The sequence below is a fragment of the Sus scrofa genome, chromosome 3 (assembly GCF_054392235.1).
Source record: "Sus scrofa isolate SSC_HxYL_T2T_F1_AM1 chromosome 3, Sscrofa_HxYL_maternal_Yorkshire_Landrace_v2.0, whole genome shotgun sequence".
Lineage (NCBI taxonomy): Eukaryota > Metazoa > Chordata > Mammalia > Artiodactyla > Suidae > Sus > Sus scrofa.
In genome coordinates, this window is record NC_139385.1 from 55,310,429 (window position 1) to 55,327,377 (window position 16,949).

General features: G+C 46.0%; 1 protein-coding gene across 1 annotated transcript; it reads right to left on the reverse strand.

The window, feature by feature from the left end:
• Positions 1-251: 251 nt before the first annotated feature.
• LOC146404637 (interleukin-1 beta-like) lies at positions 252-16,669 on the reverse strand. Its single transcript, XM_085020095.1, has 7 exons — positions 16,548-16,669; positions 6,458-6,519; positions 5,878-5,929; positions 4,526-4,721; positions 3,185-3,349; positions 1,825-1,955; positions 252-1,045 (listed from the first exon to the last, which is right to left on the reverse strand). The coding sequence occupies exons 2-7, from the start codon at positions 6,502-6,504 to the stop codon at positions 833-835; spliced, it is 804 nt and encodes a 267-aa protein (XP_084876221.1). The 5' UTR covers positions 6,505-6,519; positions 16,548-16,669; the 3' UTR covers positions 252-832.
• Between the last annotated feature and the right edge of the window lie 280 nt (positions 16,670-16,949).

Sequence of the window (16,949 nt, forward strand, 5' to 3'; positions counted from 1 at the left end):
TATTTTAGCTAATTCTATTTTTCATTGACCCTTGTGCACCAACTACCCTTTTGTTGAAAAATAGAAATGGAAAAGGAGGGGTATAAAGGCTGCTCTTCGCTGGCCAGTGATGTCCCTAAGTGCTCCGCCTTCAGTGGTAAGGAGAAGGTTTCTCGTTTCACACAGAGAACATTCATGGTACCGTTTATCTTTACCCTTCTATGTCAGAGCCAAGGCAAGCCAATGACCACATGGAAAAGGATGTTTTTCAGTGACATTTATTTCAGAATCATTGAACAATCTGATCACCCTTCTTCATTCATAAGTATTCTTCTTTAAATAATTTGAGCTTATTATGTTTTCAGGCTTGGTGAGAGATTATAAAGGTGGCACACTCACCCCAAAGAAATTGATTCCATAGCTATGGAAGACTAAGATCTTTCACAGACACTGCTGCTTCTTGGCCCCCTTGAATTAAGTTAAATAGACCAACCCACAATTAAATAAATAAATAGTTCAGTGATCGATCATCAGAAGCTGGGTGCCAAGGACAGAGGACTGCCAGTGACCCTAGTGTGCCATGGTTTCCACCAGGCTGGCTTTGAGTGAGGAGAAGGGGTGAGAGAAGGCTGGCTTAGAGGATGGGGTCTGTGCATGGACTTGGAGAGGAGGGGGCTGTTCCTCCTCACTGGGGGGCAGGGGGATCTCCTTAGCACTAATCTAGGGAAGACAGCTGGGCATCGATTAGACAGTAGTGAAATTCAGGCAGCAACCATGTACCAACTTTTCCAGTCCCCTTCTGCCAGCCTCCGGGGTTCTTCAGCCCATGTGGACCCTCTGGGTATGGCTTTCCTTAGGGAGAGAGGACTTCCATGGTGAAGTCAGTTATATCTTGGCGGCCTTTGGAGTTTCCCAGGAAGACGGGCTTTTGTTCTGCTTGAGAGGTGCTGATGTACCAGTTGGGGTACAGGGCAGACTCGAATTCAACTCTGTTCTTGATTTCTGTCTTGTAGAAGACGAATCGCTTCTCCATGTCCCTCTTCGGGTAACTTTTGGGGTCTACATCCTGCAGCAAAGCAGAAATAGAGTTTTTTTTGCATGGGACAGGTCAAAGATACCCTACTCTGATCTGGGAAAAGATGTTCTCCAGGTCAGCTGGAGATGAAACATATAAACAGGTCACAGGGGCAAGTGCCAGGGCCCTGACATATCTTTGTGACCTCAGCCTTCGGTATGGTGACCAATAGAGCCCTCATCCTTTTCTGAAACAGTGCCAAATGGTAGGGAGCATGACACAGATGGGAAGGTTGTTGAAAGTGAAAATTAGATGAAAGCTTCTGGAAGTACCTAGGCTCCAGGGACTTGTGCTGTGTATTTCCTCATGGCCCTGGCTAGAATGACTTCAACTTGGAGAGGAAGCTTTTGCTGGGAATGCTGGTGGAGGCAAGTATGATGTTGGGAGTGGCATGGAGATGATGACAGGTGACAGGTGCTTTGAATCAATTAAGTTCCCAAAGTGTCATCTACCAAATGGAGCAACCCTAACAAGAGACTCCCCTTCCAATCCCAACATTGTATGATCGATGGGGGGCTAACAACAGCAGGATGTAAGCACATCAGCAGAATGATTTAACTTGCCACAATGGGAGTGAAAGTTACCTGCATTAACCCTTACCTGAACTTATTATATTCAACTTATTTACACATATGGAAAATTACCAAGTGGTTCTTCTCCCAGACTTTCTGGGGGTGGGTAGGGGGGAAGAGGTCACTGTCTTGGAAGTAATGGCTGGAGGTGCTTCAGTGAAGCCCAAGAAGGGCCTTCAGCCCTTGGTACTCACTCACCTCCAGCTGCAGGGTGGGTGTGTCATCTTTCATCACACAAGACAGGTACAGATTCTTTCCCTTGATCCCTAAGGTCACAGGTATCTTGTCATCGCTGTCATCTCCTTGCACAAAGCTCATGCAGAACACCACTGAGGGAAGGAGAGGGGCCTGTGGTCAGGGACATAGCACTGCAGGGTTGGTCCAAGCACTGGACCCGTAGCCTAGGACTGGTGCCATTTAGGATCCTCTTTGGCATCCAAAATTCCTATGGCCTCATAGACAGGAGAGCTGGCTTCTCTCCCAGACAATAATAGGTTCAGTTGGTTGAATCAGGTTTTTCCCCAAAGAAGGGTCTGGGGGCTTCTCAGAGCCTCACCACAGTGGCAATAAACAATTAGAAGGTCTGATTTTTAGAAGAAAGCAAGCCATCTTGCCCCTGCCTGGTGATGTGCCTATCCACAACACCAGAACAGTCTGACCACTGTGAACAGCAAGAAAAGAAGTAAAACCAGATTCCCAAAGGACATCAGGCACAGATCTGTTTCAGGAACATGGCGCAGCCAGTGGGATGAACTTGAAGGAGGAGGGCTGCTTGACTAGGTGAAGTGGTCCAACGAGAGATGCTCATTTTAATCTTCCTTAGTCACAGCTGTCTCCCTTGGAGGCCCCAAGGTTGTGCTTCTGATGCAATTCTGGAGAAACAGAATTGTCTTGGCCAGGCTGAGAAGCTTTCCCCCTGTGATGCCTCTCTCCAAGGTCAGCAGCTTGGATGAGACCACACTGCTCCTTTGATCTGCCCCCTGGTCACACCCCTGCATACAGGGCTCAGCCACAGTGGCAGGGTGCCAGGCAGAGTCCCACCACCAATGGGCTCCCCAGACTTGAAACAATGGCCAGTGACAGTGACAGAGATACAAGTTCCTGCTCGTCAGTAAGATCGGCTTCTCAGGAACCATCTGGTATTGGGTGGGAAGGATGTTAGGGGCAAGTGGGCAAAGTTGGGAATGAGGAGGGACAAATTATCTCTTTGCCATTCTAGTTTTGACCTCCACAACAGGAAGAAGGCACCCACAGGTAGTTAGGTCCTGTCCATCAAATGACCCCTTTCCAACAGAAGCACTGACATCGCACTGCCTTTAAGTGACTTGGCTGGACTGTGGTCCTGGATGTGCTTGTCCCCTCTCTTGCTGAAAATGAACCTGCTAAGGGCCTCATCCTGGCATCCTTGCTAGGACCTCCATAAAGCATGTACACACTCTGTATTCCATGATATTGCATTCATGTCAATCATTTGCCTAAATGGTCTACTTTGTTGAAGATAGAGATAATTGGCACGTTTCCAGGAGGCCAAGAAAAGAATGAGGGTGTCCCCAGGTACCTTCTCTCTTCAAGTCCCCTTTGAGGAGGTGGAGAGCCTTCAGCTCATGTGGGCCAGCCAGCACCAGGGCTTTTTCATCTTTGTCCTGGAGTTTGCAGTCCACGGACTGCACGGGGGTGGCATCACAGAGAAAACCATTGGCATGCTTTTCAAGGACGATGGGCTCTGAAATGTGGAGCAGAGGTGTCTTTTAGGCAGAAGATTAGAAGAGCAAACCTCATGATGTGAAGCGGCAGGATCTGGTGCCTTGGAAGACATCTGAGGGAGGTCAGCCACAGTCTGATTCTAATGTTGGTGGGGAGGAAGCTGGGGTGGATAAGAACACTGGACCCGGTGCCTTAAGATATGGGTTCAAGCTTCAGCTTTATTGCTTGCTGTGGAAGAGCCACAGAACTCCTTCTGCAAAAAGGCAATGGCACACACTGGCCCAGCAGGGACCTTCTGAGACTCACAGGGATAAAATGTAACCGAAAGCACCCTGAGAATGACTGGGAGCTTTGCAGTTGTGAGTAGTTATCATGGTGCTGCTTTTTATTCCTGGCTTTTTAGGGCCGCATCCATGGCATATGGAATTCCCCAGGCTTAGTGTCAACTCAGAGCTGTAGCTGCTGGCCTACACCACAGCCACAGCAATGCAGAATCTGAGCCTTGTCTGTGACCTACGCTACAGCTCATGGCAATGTTGGATGCTTAACCCTTGAGCAAGGCCAGGGATTGAATGCACATCCTCATGGATACTAGTCAGGTTGGCAACTGCTGAGCCACAACGTGATTTCCTCCAGGTCCTGTTTTAAGAATAATATCAATAACGCAAAAGAAAACTAAAACCATCACCAAATTGGATGATATGTAGTAATGTATGGAGATATATAGTATTTTGGGTACTTTTTATGCATGCCTATAAATTCCAGAAAAGCCTCCATTCCTCTGATTAATAGCACTAGCCAGGTACATCATTATTTCACTAAAGAAGAATTCCTTTTAAGGGAACCAAACATTCTGATGTAAGACAAAAAATAAAAAAAGAATTGTTTCAACTACAAAAGTGGTTAGTTGGGTTTCCGGACCTCTCTGTTTTCCTCTCACTGCTGGGCATTCTATTTAAAAAAAAAATTTTATTTTTTTGGCTGTGCCTCTGGCACTTGGAAGTTCCTGGGCCAGCGAGCAAACCCAAGCCACAGCAGTGACAACACTGGATTCCACTGAGCCACCAGGGAACTCCTGGGCCTTCTACTTTTAAAGGGTTTCAGCTTCAGGAGAGTTTAGTTGACCATTGAGTTATGGCCTCTGAGAAGGAAAGGACCAGAGATATCCTATCTGCCCTCAGCTTTCTCTAGGTACCTTCTTCAAAGACGGATGAAAAGATGCTCTTTGGGTCATCATCACAGACGACCTGGGAGGAGGGATTCATCGGCTTCTCCTTTGCCACAATCACAGACACCATTGGCCTGGAGCTCTCGTTGCAGAGCTGGTGGGAGATTTGCAGCTGGATGCTTCCATCTCCCAGAGGGCTGAGGTCAAGGTTTTGGGTGCGGCACTGTGGATAGATCAAGAATGTCAGTGTGGTAGGTGGCTGGGCCTGAGAACTCCCATTTTGACATGAGACGGGATGCAGGAGGGGATAACAGAGCTTCTCCAGAGAATCTTTCATCTCTCTGCAGCCCAGAGAGGTTCAGCGGTTTACCCATAGGCATGTGGCAAGTGAGAGGCAGACCCCAAACCTGAATGTGGGCTCTCTGACACCCTCCATGGTATTCTTCAAGAATACATCCCATTTTGACCTTGTTTGTGTTTTCTGACACATGCTCCACCTAACCATAAACGTATGCCTTCTTACATTTTTACCTGTTTGGAAACCCAAAACACAAGACTATGTATTAAATTTTTCATGGCTGTGATGATCATATTATCAATACTTCTATGCTCAATCAATGAGTTTTCAATTATTCTCTACAAGTTTTCGTCTTTTAAAAGCTGTTGCATAAGCATCTCGCAAACAGTGTAAAAGGTTCGTGGTTCCCCTGCTGGGAACTTCTACATGTCCCCCCTGGGGCCAAAAAACCTCCACAACCCCCCAAAATTGTGGTTGATATTTGTGAAACAGGTTCCCACTTTCCATTTGTTCAGAGAAACTGTGTAAGTGTATTAAGGCTTGAAGTTGCCCCTGGGCACAAGAATGGTTTAACGTCTTGAAGACAGTTAAAGAGACCTCTAACAGCTCAGAGGAAAGCAAGACGTTCCTGCCCCGCACAGAGGCTCCAGCCCCTGGCAGGGGCAGTGGGAGGGTGGGCCAGACAGATACACCACACCCCCACCCAGGGCTGGAGAAAATGGGTCTCAGGGTTCGACTCTAGTGATAGACAGAGTTTCATTAGTTTTAGGGCTGAACCCTTTTTCTAAAAGGAGAAGCAACTGTGCATTGAAGCCTTGGCTGCCTTGCCAACATGAGACAGCAAACACTCTCTCTACCATCATTTCTTCTCACCCTCCTCAAGCATGGCCACCATCACCAAGGCTCAGTGAACCACTATGGTGCCGCCGGAACTGAGGAGTGGCCTGCATCAGTCTCACTGGAGAAGGCGAGTCAGTTCATCACAGAATTCCATAGGAATAAGGGGGCCCAGAGCCCTTTCCTTGAGACTTTCCCCTGCCCGAGCCCCTGCATGTGTTGGGAGCTAAGCGCATGGCCTTACCTTCATCTCTTTGGGGCCATCAGCCTCAAATAACAGGTCATTATTGTTGTCACTGTAATAAAAGCAGAGAGCTTGCTCAGTTATGTCCCCTGGACAGGATGAATTTTCCTTCCCCGCAAGCGATCTTCACTGTTAATAGGAAACTGCAAACAGCTTGTTCCTTAGGGCTGCCTGGAGCTAGCAGTTTCCATGGGCATATTCCTGGAGCAGCCTAGGAGGCAGGGCAGGTACCCCAGCTGCTCTCTATTGGATCTCGAGACCCCTTCCAGCCCAGTTAAAACTGGAGCTTTCCTTCTCACTGAAGCCTTCCTTCCCACTGAAGCTGGACATGCCACAAGATCCCTTGTGTCATCCACATGGAATCCCTTCTTCCTGTTTGCCAATTGTAGGTGGCCCCCTGCAATGACATCAAGTCCAGACTTACAGTGGGAAATGAGTCTTTAAACCAGGTTAACCTGGAACCCCACTTGCCACTAAAAGAGGCAGGATGAGGGACAAATCTGGTCTCTAAGCACAGCTAACACTGCACTCTTGAGAAGGGAGCCCTGCTCGCATTACTGGTACCAGTTTCTCCACTGACCCATTGTTAGCCATCACTTCCTTGGCAGGTTCAGGTACCGTGGCCATGGCTGCTTCAGAAACCTGCGTAAAGAGGAGAAAATGAGTGACCATTTGCTGTGCCAGTCCCCACCACGGCTGCTTTCACGGGTGATTTTCCTTTGGCATCTAGTACACTGCAGGCCAGCAAAGAACGAGTCTTTGAATGAATGAGTGAATGGATGAAAGAGCCCTCCTTTGGGTCCAGAGAAAAGTATTTGCTAATGTAAGCCCACACCAGAAGTGCATTTGTTAGACCTGGGGCAGAAGTTGGATATTGAAATTCTAAATAAGCAGTGTTAATTTATATATATATATATAGTCTTTTTAGGCCCACACCTGTTGCATTTAGAGGTTCCTAGGCTAGGGGTCAATTTGGAGCTGCAGCTGCTGGTCTATATCACCACTACAGCATCACCAGATCTGAGCTACCTACATCACAGCTCATGGCAAGGCCAGATTATAGGCAACTGGACGAGGCCATGGATCGAACCTGCATCCTCATGGATGTTAGTCAGATTCATTTCCCCTGACCCACAGAGGAACTCCCCCCCCCCCATATTTTACAAGCTATAGCATTATAGTAAACCTGGCATTTTTGCAAATAGCCCAGCACTCAGACAGAGAGGCATGAAGGGAGGGAGAGGGAGAGAAAAAGAATCAGGGGGAAGAGAGAGAGAGAAAGAGAGAGAGAGAGAGGGAGGGAGAAGCTCTCTTAGGACTAGCCATAAGGAGGAGTTAAAGTGACACATGAGCAATGTAGACTGGCTAGAGAGGGTAGGGTCACTGAATGGCCTTTGTGCCTCCAAGAGGTATACTGTCTGCCAGTTTCTCCCTCACTCTTTATAGCCTTTAAACGAAGAAGTGAAGAGCTGAGAAATTTCGCTTAGGTTAACTGATTTCACAACCAAATTAAAAAAATTTTAAAAAGAGGATTGATGGGAACTTCTGGGAGCGGGTAACCTGAAATCACTCTCCAATCCTTGGAAGTGGTAACAAACGATGACACTTTTTTTTTTTTTTTTTTTTTTGCAAATGTGTCATCATATGCAAATATATGTTTTTTCTTCTGACAACTGTTGTGCTCCTGATGTCAAACAGAAATACTGGGGTTTCCTAGATTAGAAGAATGTTTGAATTTAGATCTCTGGGACAAAATTGAACAAAAACACATACACACACACACAAATTCTCCCTCCCTCCCTCCTTGGACTTAAGTTTAGGAAACTTTCCACCAGGAGATGGATAAATGGGCCTAAGGAAGTGACAGTAACCATGTGGATTCTGAACCCATTGTGCTGTTCTCAACCTCGAGGGCCCTGGGCCAAATACTGGAGCCTTTGGTAGGGAAACTTTGATCTTTCCAGGGCGAAGCAGAGAAAACATATTGTGTGGGGGTGCAGGCTCCTGATGGGGTGAGTTCATCCAGCCCATCAGACAAGGTGCTGGTACCCTAGTTGATTCCATATGGAATCTATATCAATCTTTGATAAATGGTGAAAGGAGCCTGGGTTGAAGACATATTTGAAAAGATTGTGAATAAGTCAAGCTTCATGATCACATTCCCTTTTGAAAATGCAGAGGTGCTTTTTGCCTAAAAGAATGTTTCCTCTGAACTCTGAAAAGTGGAACTTTTACAATAAGAATATCCAGCTGGGACTATATCCCATGGTAAATCTGAGAGATATTAGACATTGTTTTTTTCCCCTCTACCTTTATTGTGATAGAACTCACATATACCATTGTGTGAGACTGCATACAACAGGATGAAGTGTATATTGAAGAAAGATTACCACAATGAGGATGCTCGTTAAGACACCCATCAGCTCACATGATTCTATATATATAATATACATGTCCATGCACATATATTTATATATGTGTGTGTGTGTATTGGTGGTGAGAACATTTAGGATCTTATCTCTTAGCAACTTTCAACTCTATCATACAGAATAGTTACTAACAGTTCCCGTGCTGTACATTAGATTCCCAGCACTTATAACTGCCTTATAACTGAAACTAGGTCCCCTTTGACCAACATCTCCAACATCTCCCCATTTCTCCCACCCCTGTGTAACCGCTATTCTTTTCTTTGTTCCTACGAGTTGTGATTTTTTTGCCTTTTAAGTGTCCACATCAAAAAGAGATCATATAGCATTTGTGTTTTGCTGACATATGTCACTAAGCAGAATGCCTTCAAGGTTCATTGATGTCACAAATGCAGGGTTTTCTTCTTTTTAATGACTAAGTTACATAGGTATGTGTCTATATTTGTAATATAGTCTGAAATCATGAAGTGCGATGCCTCCAGCTTTGTCCTTTCTTCTCAAGGATGTTTTGGCTATTCTTTGGTTGTTCCAAACAAGTTTTAGCATTATCTCTCCTATTTCTAAGAAATATGCCATGGGAATTTTGAGAGGATCTGCCTTGAATCTATAGATGGCTTTAGGTAGCATGGACATTTCAACAATACTAATCACTTCAGTCCCAAACATGGGATATCTTTCTATTTATTTGTGTCTTCAATTTCTTTCATCCGTGCTTTATAATTTTCAGTGGACAGACATTTCGCCTTCTTAGTGAAACTTATTCCTCAGTATTTTTATTGGTTTTGATGCCACTGTAAATGGATGGCTTACTTTGTTTCATGTAGAGGTATTTTGTTGTTAGTGTGCAGGAAGGCAACAGACTTTTTTCACTCAGACACAAGAAGAGCGAGTGCTCTGGGTACTGTCCCAAGGTAGGCCTGCAAGAATGAATGAATGACCAGGCTAGAAAAGTGCATGGAGGAGTTCCTGTCATGGCAAAGAACCTGACTAGTATCCATGAGGATGCAGGGTAGATTCCTCAGTGGGTTAAGGAGTTGGTGTTGCCACAAGCTTTGGTATAGTTTGCAGATGCAGCTATAATCTGGCATTGCTGTGGCTATGGCATAGGTGGGTGCTATGACTCTGATTTTGACTCCTAGCCTGGGAACTTCAATATTCTGTGGGTTTGGCCCTAAATAGACAATAAATAAATAGATTAAAAGATAAATAAATAAATAAAAGATGCATGGAGTCCAGGAGGGTGTGTTCTCTTCCCACTCTGTCACACCTACTACAGTACCCAAAGCACTGAATTGAAACCTTGTTCACTTACGTGGTTCCCTCAGGATGCCGTGAACTCTTTCAGAGCTGAGTCTAGCACAGGGTGTGACATGCACATTCAGGCAGTAAAGTTTGTCTACCTGAATGAGTGAGCAGGAATTCGACAGTGTTTTCACTCAAATAAGCATGCCTGTGCCTACTCTGTGCCAAGCCCTGGGCTTGCTCAGTATTATTCATGGGACAGAGTTCCTGACTTTCACAGACAGGAGGGAAATTGACTCTACTGTGGGCAAGGATCGCACAGTGGGTTCCTTCCCCAGCCTTCTGATTTGGCTCCCGGTACCTTGACCTCAGGAATGCAGACCCAAGAATCTCATCTTTGGCAAGGTGTATGTTCCACAGGGAATCTGAAAGCTGCATCCTGTTGGGTGCATCCATTTCCTATGGGTTTGGTGAGCCCTAGTCAGTCTCCAAGTCTAAGCCCTCATAAAATTGGGTGTCTGGTTCTGCAGACTCCCCAGAGGCCCTGCCTAGAGAGCCTGATGGTTGATTCTTATTTGCCGTCAGAGCATCCACTCTGCAGATTAACTCCTGGTACACAAGCTTCACCGAAGGAAAACTACCTTCTTCATATACTTATGCTGGGGATCTACATGATCTGGTGGTGTTTTAGCTCTGAAACAGGGTTAGGGTTAGGGTTAGGGTTGCTCCTGATGGAGAACACAGTGGGGCCTTGAGTCACTGATGTGATTAGAAGCTGAGTGAAGGAGGATGAACACCAGTGGCAGGAAGGGAGGTAAGCAAGGCACTTGAGCATCCTGTTTCTGGGATGTGAGATACAGGGCAGGAAGGAATGTCCTCCTTCATCTTCTAGTTTCCAGGGGGCATGAACCTTCATTCTCTCTGCTCAAGGGAAATGTTGGAACTGTGGGGCAATGACCTTTGACATAGCAGTCTCTGCAGGTCTGCCATGTGTCTCATCCCAACACTGGAGCCTGGACCCAAAACCGGGCAGCAGCCTGTCCATCTCAGGAAGTGAAACCTCTTATAGTGTCAAGCAGGCAGTCTGCACAAAGCATGTATCAAACCCTGTTTTTCCAAGGACACCACTCAGGCTACAGCACGTCCTTCTGGTTCCCCCAAAGCAGAAACTATCTCACTGTGGATGTTGTCACACCAAGGGAGGGCCTGAAGAGTGATGATGATACAGATGGACATGCAAAGCCAGGGAAATGGACCCAGCAGAAGTAGGGGATTGGCAATGCCAGAATGTCATAGGGAGCTCCAGCTTTTGGGGAACCCTTCGGCTATTGAATCACACAAGCCCTTCTCATCTGAAAGCTGCCCTCCACCCTAGTAGCTTATTCCTCTGAGACAGGAGCCTGGCAGTGATTCAGAGCAGCAAGGGTCTTGGTGCCATCTTATGCCTGATCTTGGGCTTCTAGCCTCTCTGATCGAGGTTGGCCTCACCCAAATGGTCTTCAATGATTTTGAACAAGAAGACAAAAGAATCACAGGTTAGTTCTCATAGCATCTCGATGCATGCAGTAGTGTCTGCTCTCTGCCATGGATCATTCCTTCCTTGTTCACCCTCTTGCTCAGCACAGAAAGAACGAAGCCATGACCATCCCTACCATGTTCCCCAAGACCCATCTCATCCTTGGCAATGACTTCCTCGCATGGGTCATGAGTCTGTCATTTTCCTTCCATTATTTCTGGGGGTCTCTCTGGTAACTGAAAATGTGAATGATGTCCTGTGTAGCCACACCTGTCTCCATGGATACCCCACTCCTTTTCCTTCTGCTTCAGGGCTTATTGGGGATTGGGCAGTCTGATTTTCAGTTTTGAGACCTCTGTGCTTCCTCTCACAACAGCATCTGAGTTGGGCCTCTGCAGCCTGACCTCTTGGACCCAAAGTCAGAGAGGGGACAGGAAGACTCCAGGAATGCTTTATTCTCCCCCCAGGTGGAGAACAAGGAGGCTTACATATCAAAGCAGATGTCTTGGTCCAGTGAGGTATATGGTCTCCAGTGGTCTCTCCCTGTTGGCTGGGTTGTTATTTCACCTCTGAGAACCCAATGAAAACTCGCCTTCCTTTGGATCCAACAGGAAAGCCCAGGGTGTTTGAGGTGGGTACTGAGGCCTTTGTGCTCTATATCTTTTCTTTCCATTTCTTTTTTTTTTCTTTTTTTCTTTTTGACACTTTTGGGCCTCACCTGCAGCCTATGGAAGTTCTCAGGCTCGGAGATGAATCAGAGCTGCCGCTCTGGACTATACTACAGCCACAACAATGCTAGATCTGAGCCAAGTGTGTGACCTACACTCTAGCTCATGGCAACACCAGATCCTTAACCCAGTGAGTGAGACCAAGGATTGAACCTTCATCCTCATGGATGCTAGTTGGGTTCATTACTGCTGAATCATAATGGGTACTCCTGCATCTATTCTCGCATGTACTGGATATAGGAGAGTAAGCCACAAAAACAGACTTCTGATACAACTTATACCAGGATTCTGGAAACATTATGGATAAAGAGCTAGAGAGCAAATATTTGAGGCTTTGCTGCAACCACTCAACTCTGCCATTGCTGTGAGAAAGCAGCCATGGGTAATGTGTAAGTGGATGAGCTTAAGGAGACATGTCTGGCAGATGGTGGCATGTGGCCTTCCCCCTCCCCACCCATGTCACATACCACTGTATTACACCATTTCTATTGGAGACAAATCTAGAAATGATACTTTACAAAATTTGTCCTTGGGGTTCCTGTTGGCATGCAGTGGTTAACGAATCCGACTAGGAACCATGAGGTTGTGGTTTCAATCCCTGATCTTCCTCAGTGGGTTAAGGATCTGGCATTGCTGTGAGCTGTGGTGTAGGTTGCAGACTTGGCTCAGATCCTGAGTTGCTGTGGCTCTGGTGTAGGCTGGCGGCTACAGCTCCAATTGGACCCCTAGCCTGGGAACCTCCATATGCTGTGGGAGCAATCCAAGAAATGGCAAAAAGACAAAAAAAAAAAAAAAAACTAAAGAAAGAAAGAAATGCTGTCCTTGCTTGTACAGCATCAAAAAACCCAGCCTGATTAAAAAGTGAGCAGAGTGTCTGAGGAGATGTTTTTCCAAAGAGGGAATGTAAATGACCACCAGGCACAAAACAAGATGCTCAACACTGCTCAGCATCATCAGAGAAATGAAAATCAAAACCACAAGCCATCACCTCACACCTGCCCGAGTGACTATCATCAAGAAGTTTGCAAATAAGAAATGTGGGCAAGGATGTGGAGAAAAGGGAATCCTGGTGGGTTCTTGGTGGGAATGTAAATTGGTGAAGCTGGTTAGGAAAACGGTATGGAAGTTTCTCAAAAAACTGAAAATAGAACTACCATATGACCCAGCAGTTCTATTCCTGAGTATATATCTGAAAAGAATGAAAATGGTAATTTGAAAAGATACATGTACCCCAGTGTTATAGCAGCATGATTTGCAGTTGCCAAGATAGGGAAGCAACCTAAGTGTCCGTCAAGAAATGAATGGATAAAGATATGTGATAAGGAGTTCCCGCTGTGGTGCACCAGGATAGGAGGTGACTCTGGAGTGGCAGGATGTGGGTTCTATCCCCTGCCTTGCATAGTGGGTTAAAGGGACCTGCCCTTGCTGCTGTGGCTCAGATCTTATCCCTGGTTTGGGAACTTCATATGCCATGGGGTGGCCAAAAAATTGTGATGTATATGTACATTTATATATATATGTGTGTGTGTGTGTGTGTGTGTGTGTGTATCATGAAATTCTATTCAGGCATAGAAAAGAATGAAATTTTTCCATTTGCAATGACAAGTATAAATTTGGAGGATAAAGAAATGTTAGACAGAAAAGGCATTCACTGTACAATATCACTTATATGTGGAATCTAAAAAATACAACAAACTAGTGAATATAACAAAAAAAGAAGCAGACTCACAATTACAGTGAACAGACTGGTGGTTACCAGTGGGGGACAGAGGGGAAATAGAGAGGTAGGGAATTAGGAGGTACAAACTATTATCTGTAAAATAAGCTATAATGATATCTCATACAACACAGGGAATAGAGGCAACTTTTATAATCACTCTAAATGGAGGAGAACCTTTAAATATTGTGATTTAGGATATGGTACATACACCTGTAACTTATATGGTATTGAATGTCATCTATGACTTAATAAAATCTGTCAATGTGAAAAAAAGTTAACAAAACTGTCTTTTATTGAGCACCTCCTAAGTGCCAGGCACTTTGTTCTTATTACCTCTTTTAGTCTTTAAAAACCTTTTTTGGTGGGCCACACCCACAGCATGTGGAAGTTCCCAGGCCAGGGAATGAACCCAAGCCACTGCTGTGACAACTGTTGAATCCTTACTGCTGGACCAGTGGGAACTCCTATCTTCACAATAAAGCTTAAGGTAAATAGTTTTGAGCTCTTTTGCCTTTGGGGACACTGAGGCCAACAACAGAAATCACTTATCTAAGGCCACACCACTAGTAAATGTTGGAACCAGGAGTTCCCATTGTGGCTCAGTGGGCTAAGGACCCAATGCAGTCTTCTTGTGGATGTGGGTTCAATCCCTGGCCTCAATCAGTGGGTTAAGGATCAGGCATTGCCACAAGCTACAGCCTAGGTCACAGATGTGACTCAGATCTGGCGTTGCCATGGCTGTGTCTATGGCTTGCTGCTGAGACTCTGATTCAACCCCTAGCCTGGGAACTTCCATATGCTGTAGGTGCAGCTGTAAAAAGAAAAAACAATCTTGGGGCCATGACTCAATATTTGGGTTTGGTAAACCCAAACCAGATCCTATTTTTTCCTTTTTTTAAAAATGGTTTTATTGTTATGAATGTTTTTGTTTGTTCCTTTGTTTTTTTAGGGCCACACCATGGCACATGGTCCATTCAGAGCTGCAGCTGCTGGCCTATGCCACAGCCACAGGAATGCCAGATCCGAGATGTGTCTGTGACCTACAGTGCAGCTTGTGACAACACCAGATCCTTAACCCACTGAGTGGGGTCAGGGATGGAACCTGAGTCCTCATGGACACTAGTCCGGTTTGTAACAGCTGAGCCACAATGGGAACCCCCAGTCAGGAACATTTCTTTTCCCCTCTTGTGCTGTCCAAGGTGCCCATCTGTAGACTCCTTTCTTAGTGACCTGGTTATATTCTAAATGATGCTGGCCTGGAGGATCCCAGATCTGCCCCTAAGTCTCCTACATTGCCCTCCCAGGACTAGGAAAAACTCAGTTTCCTGTCTTCCCTCCTTTTCCCCCTGGGCTGGGATGTGCTGTGTGACTTTGCTTCTTTCTCCTTCTCTTGGGGTAGCATGGGGATTTTCCAACTGGGTTCCTAGTTTTCTCTGTGCCCTTCTTCTGAATTCCTTCCTTATTCTGCTTCACTTTCTCACCTGCTCCTCCTGGCAGCTCCCTTGCCTGATTTCCTTTGCCCTTTCCTTTTTCCGTAAGACTTTGTTGTACGCAAGGTCAAACCAGTCACCTTAGGGTTTCTGCCCATGGAATCATATGCTTTTTTTTTTTTTTTTAAAGAGGGTGAAAAATTTTTCTCTCCTCAAATCTATGATAAAATTCTTCTCCCCTAATCACTTGTGTCTCTATTCTACTTGCTGGTTGTTACATAATCGAACGTGATTTGGCCATTTCCTTCCAGGGCTTGCTTAATTTCACATCTTTACTCATTTCCTCCTTGTTGGCTGGAACGAGTTTTCTATTTGCTGGGGGAGAAAGTTCTCAGCAAGGCCACTCAGGATGGGTTGGGGGCATTGGTCAAGTCTAGGATCCAGATTCATTGTGACTCTCCCCTAATTACTGAGTGAGCACCTCTGATTGTGTGAAGGTGTTATAAAAATGTTGGCAAAACTTCAGGGTAATAGATGGACACCACCAAGTTCACCAACCCCTGAGTTTCTTTCTCTCTCTGATATGAGAAGGTTAGAAAAATCTTCTAGCATCTTATAAAGAAGGAATACAGCTCTCACACAAGACCCGTTTTTCAAAATAGGTGAGGTAGTTCCTGAAATGATCTAGCAAAGTTAATGGATGATGACTCCACTCTGCCTCCCTCTCACACTGGATAAGCCATTCAACAAGAAAGTACCCCAGCCACTCCCAGCCAAGCGTTCACCTCTCCATCCCCTCATCGCCCACCATCAGTTCTTAGAACAGGTCTTTATTGGCTACTTCCTCAAAGCCTGGGAGCTGAGGATTTCTCTTCCTCCCCATACATCACTGTGGTTCAAGCTTTCCTCCCTTCTCATTTAGGCTACTCCTATCATGCCCTAATTGGTTCACCTGCTGCAATGGAATCTTCAAGCACCCATTCCTCACACACCAGCCACAGAGATCTCTCCATGAAGCAAATTGGGTAACATCAAGTTTTTGCTCAAATCTCATCATTGGCTTCCCATTCCCTGTGGGAATGAGTTCAGGCTCCTGAGCCTGGCAGGCATGCAGGACCCACCATGGTGTCTCCTGCTCTCCTAGCCCATGCTTCAGCCCTTCCAAACTATCTGCAGTCCCTTGAATGCAATCCTCTTCCTCTGCTTTTGTACAGCCTGCTCTTTCTGCCTGGACCCCCTTCTCCTCCCTGTGGTCTGACCAGCTTCTAGTCCCTCAAGACTCAGCTTGTGCTCTGTCTCCTCCATGTCAAGCCCCTTTCCCAGCTGGGTGGCGGGTACCTGTCCTCTCTGTGGTGTGCCTCTAACGCCCTCGGCAATCACCTTCATTGTTTTAATTGCTTGTCTCCCTTACTATTAATGCACCTGTTGCAGCCTTGGGATTACAGCTCTCCATGCCTGGCACATAACAGTGCTCCACCAATGCTGGCCGACCAAATGCATGAAAGCCAGGAGTAATCATGCCACACTACCCTCGCGGCTTCCATCTTGAGCTAGCCTCCTAGTATTTCCTTGGAAAAGATGATCCTTGTGTTAAAAGCAGAGACTCACCAGACGCACTTTCCTTCAGAATGCCGTCCTCAGCAGCAAGTAGGTCCCTGGACTCTTAGAGCAGGAGAGTTGTTCTGGGCCTGGTCAGGGGAAGTATCCTCTTGGAAGAGTGTAGGTCCTGCCACAAAGGCAAAGGGGACACCTTGCTTCTCTGGCTTGAGTCAGAGGTGTGTACACCTACTTGTCTGGGGAAGTTGGAGCCTTTTATGAAGCTTTTTCTGGAACAGGGAGGTGATGGGCACTCCCACCCCAATCACAAAGGGGTAGTGTTCTCCTGACTTGGGTCTCACCAGAAATACCCTAGAGGCACGTTTCTGGAAAAACATTCCCATTTCTCCATTTTGGCAATTTTGAAGTGTTTCTTGAGGGCTTCCCAAATTCCTCTGAAAAGGTAGACATTCT

Bases quoted from the DNA above. Each gene is read 5' to 3' on its own strand.
- LOC146404637 (XM_085020095.1), bottom strand. From the start codon at position 6,504: ATGGCCACGGTACCTGAACCTGCCAAGGAAGTGATGGCTAACAATGG. The intron at 3,350-4,525 runs GTACCTAGAGAA...TCCACATTTCAG, and splicing joins TTCATCCGTCTTTGAAGAAG to AGCCCATCGTCCTTGAAAAG. The intron at 1,956-3,184 runs GTACCTGGGGAC...TCCTTCCCTCAG, and splicing joins AGGGGACTTGAAGAGAGAAG to TGGTGTTCTGCATGAGCTTT.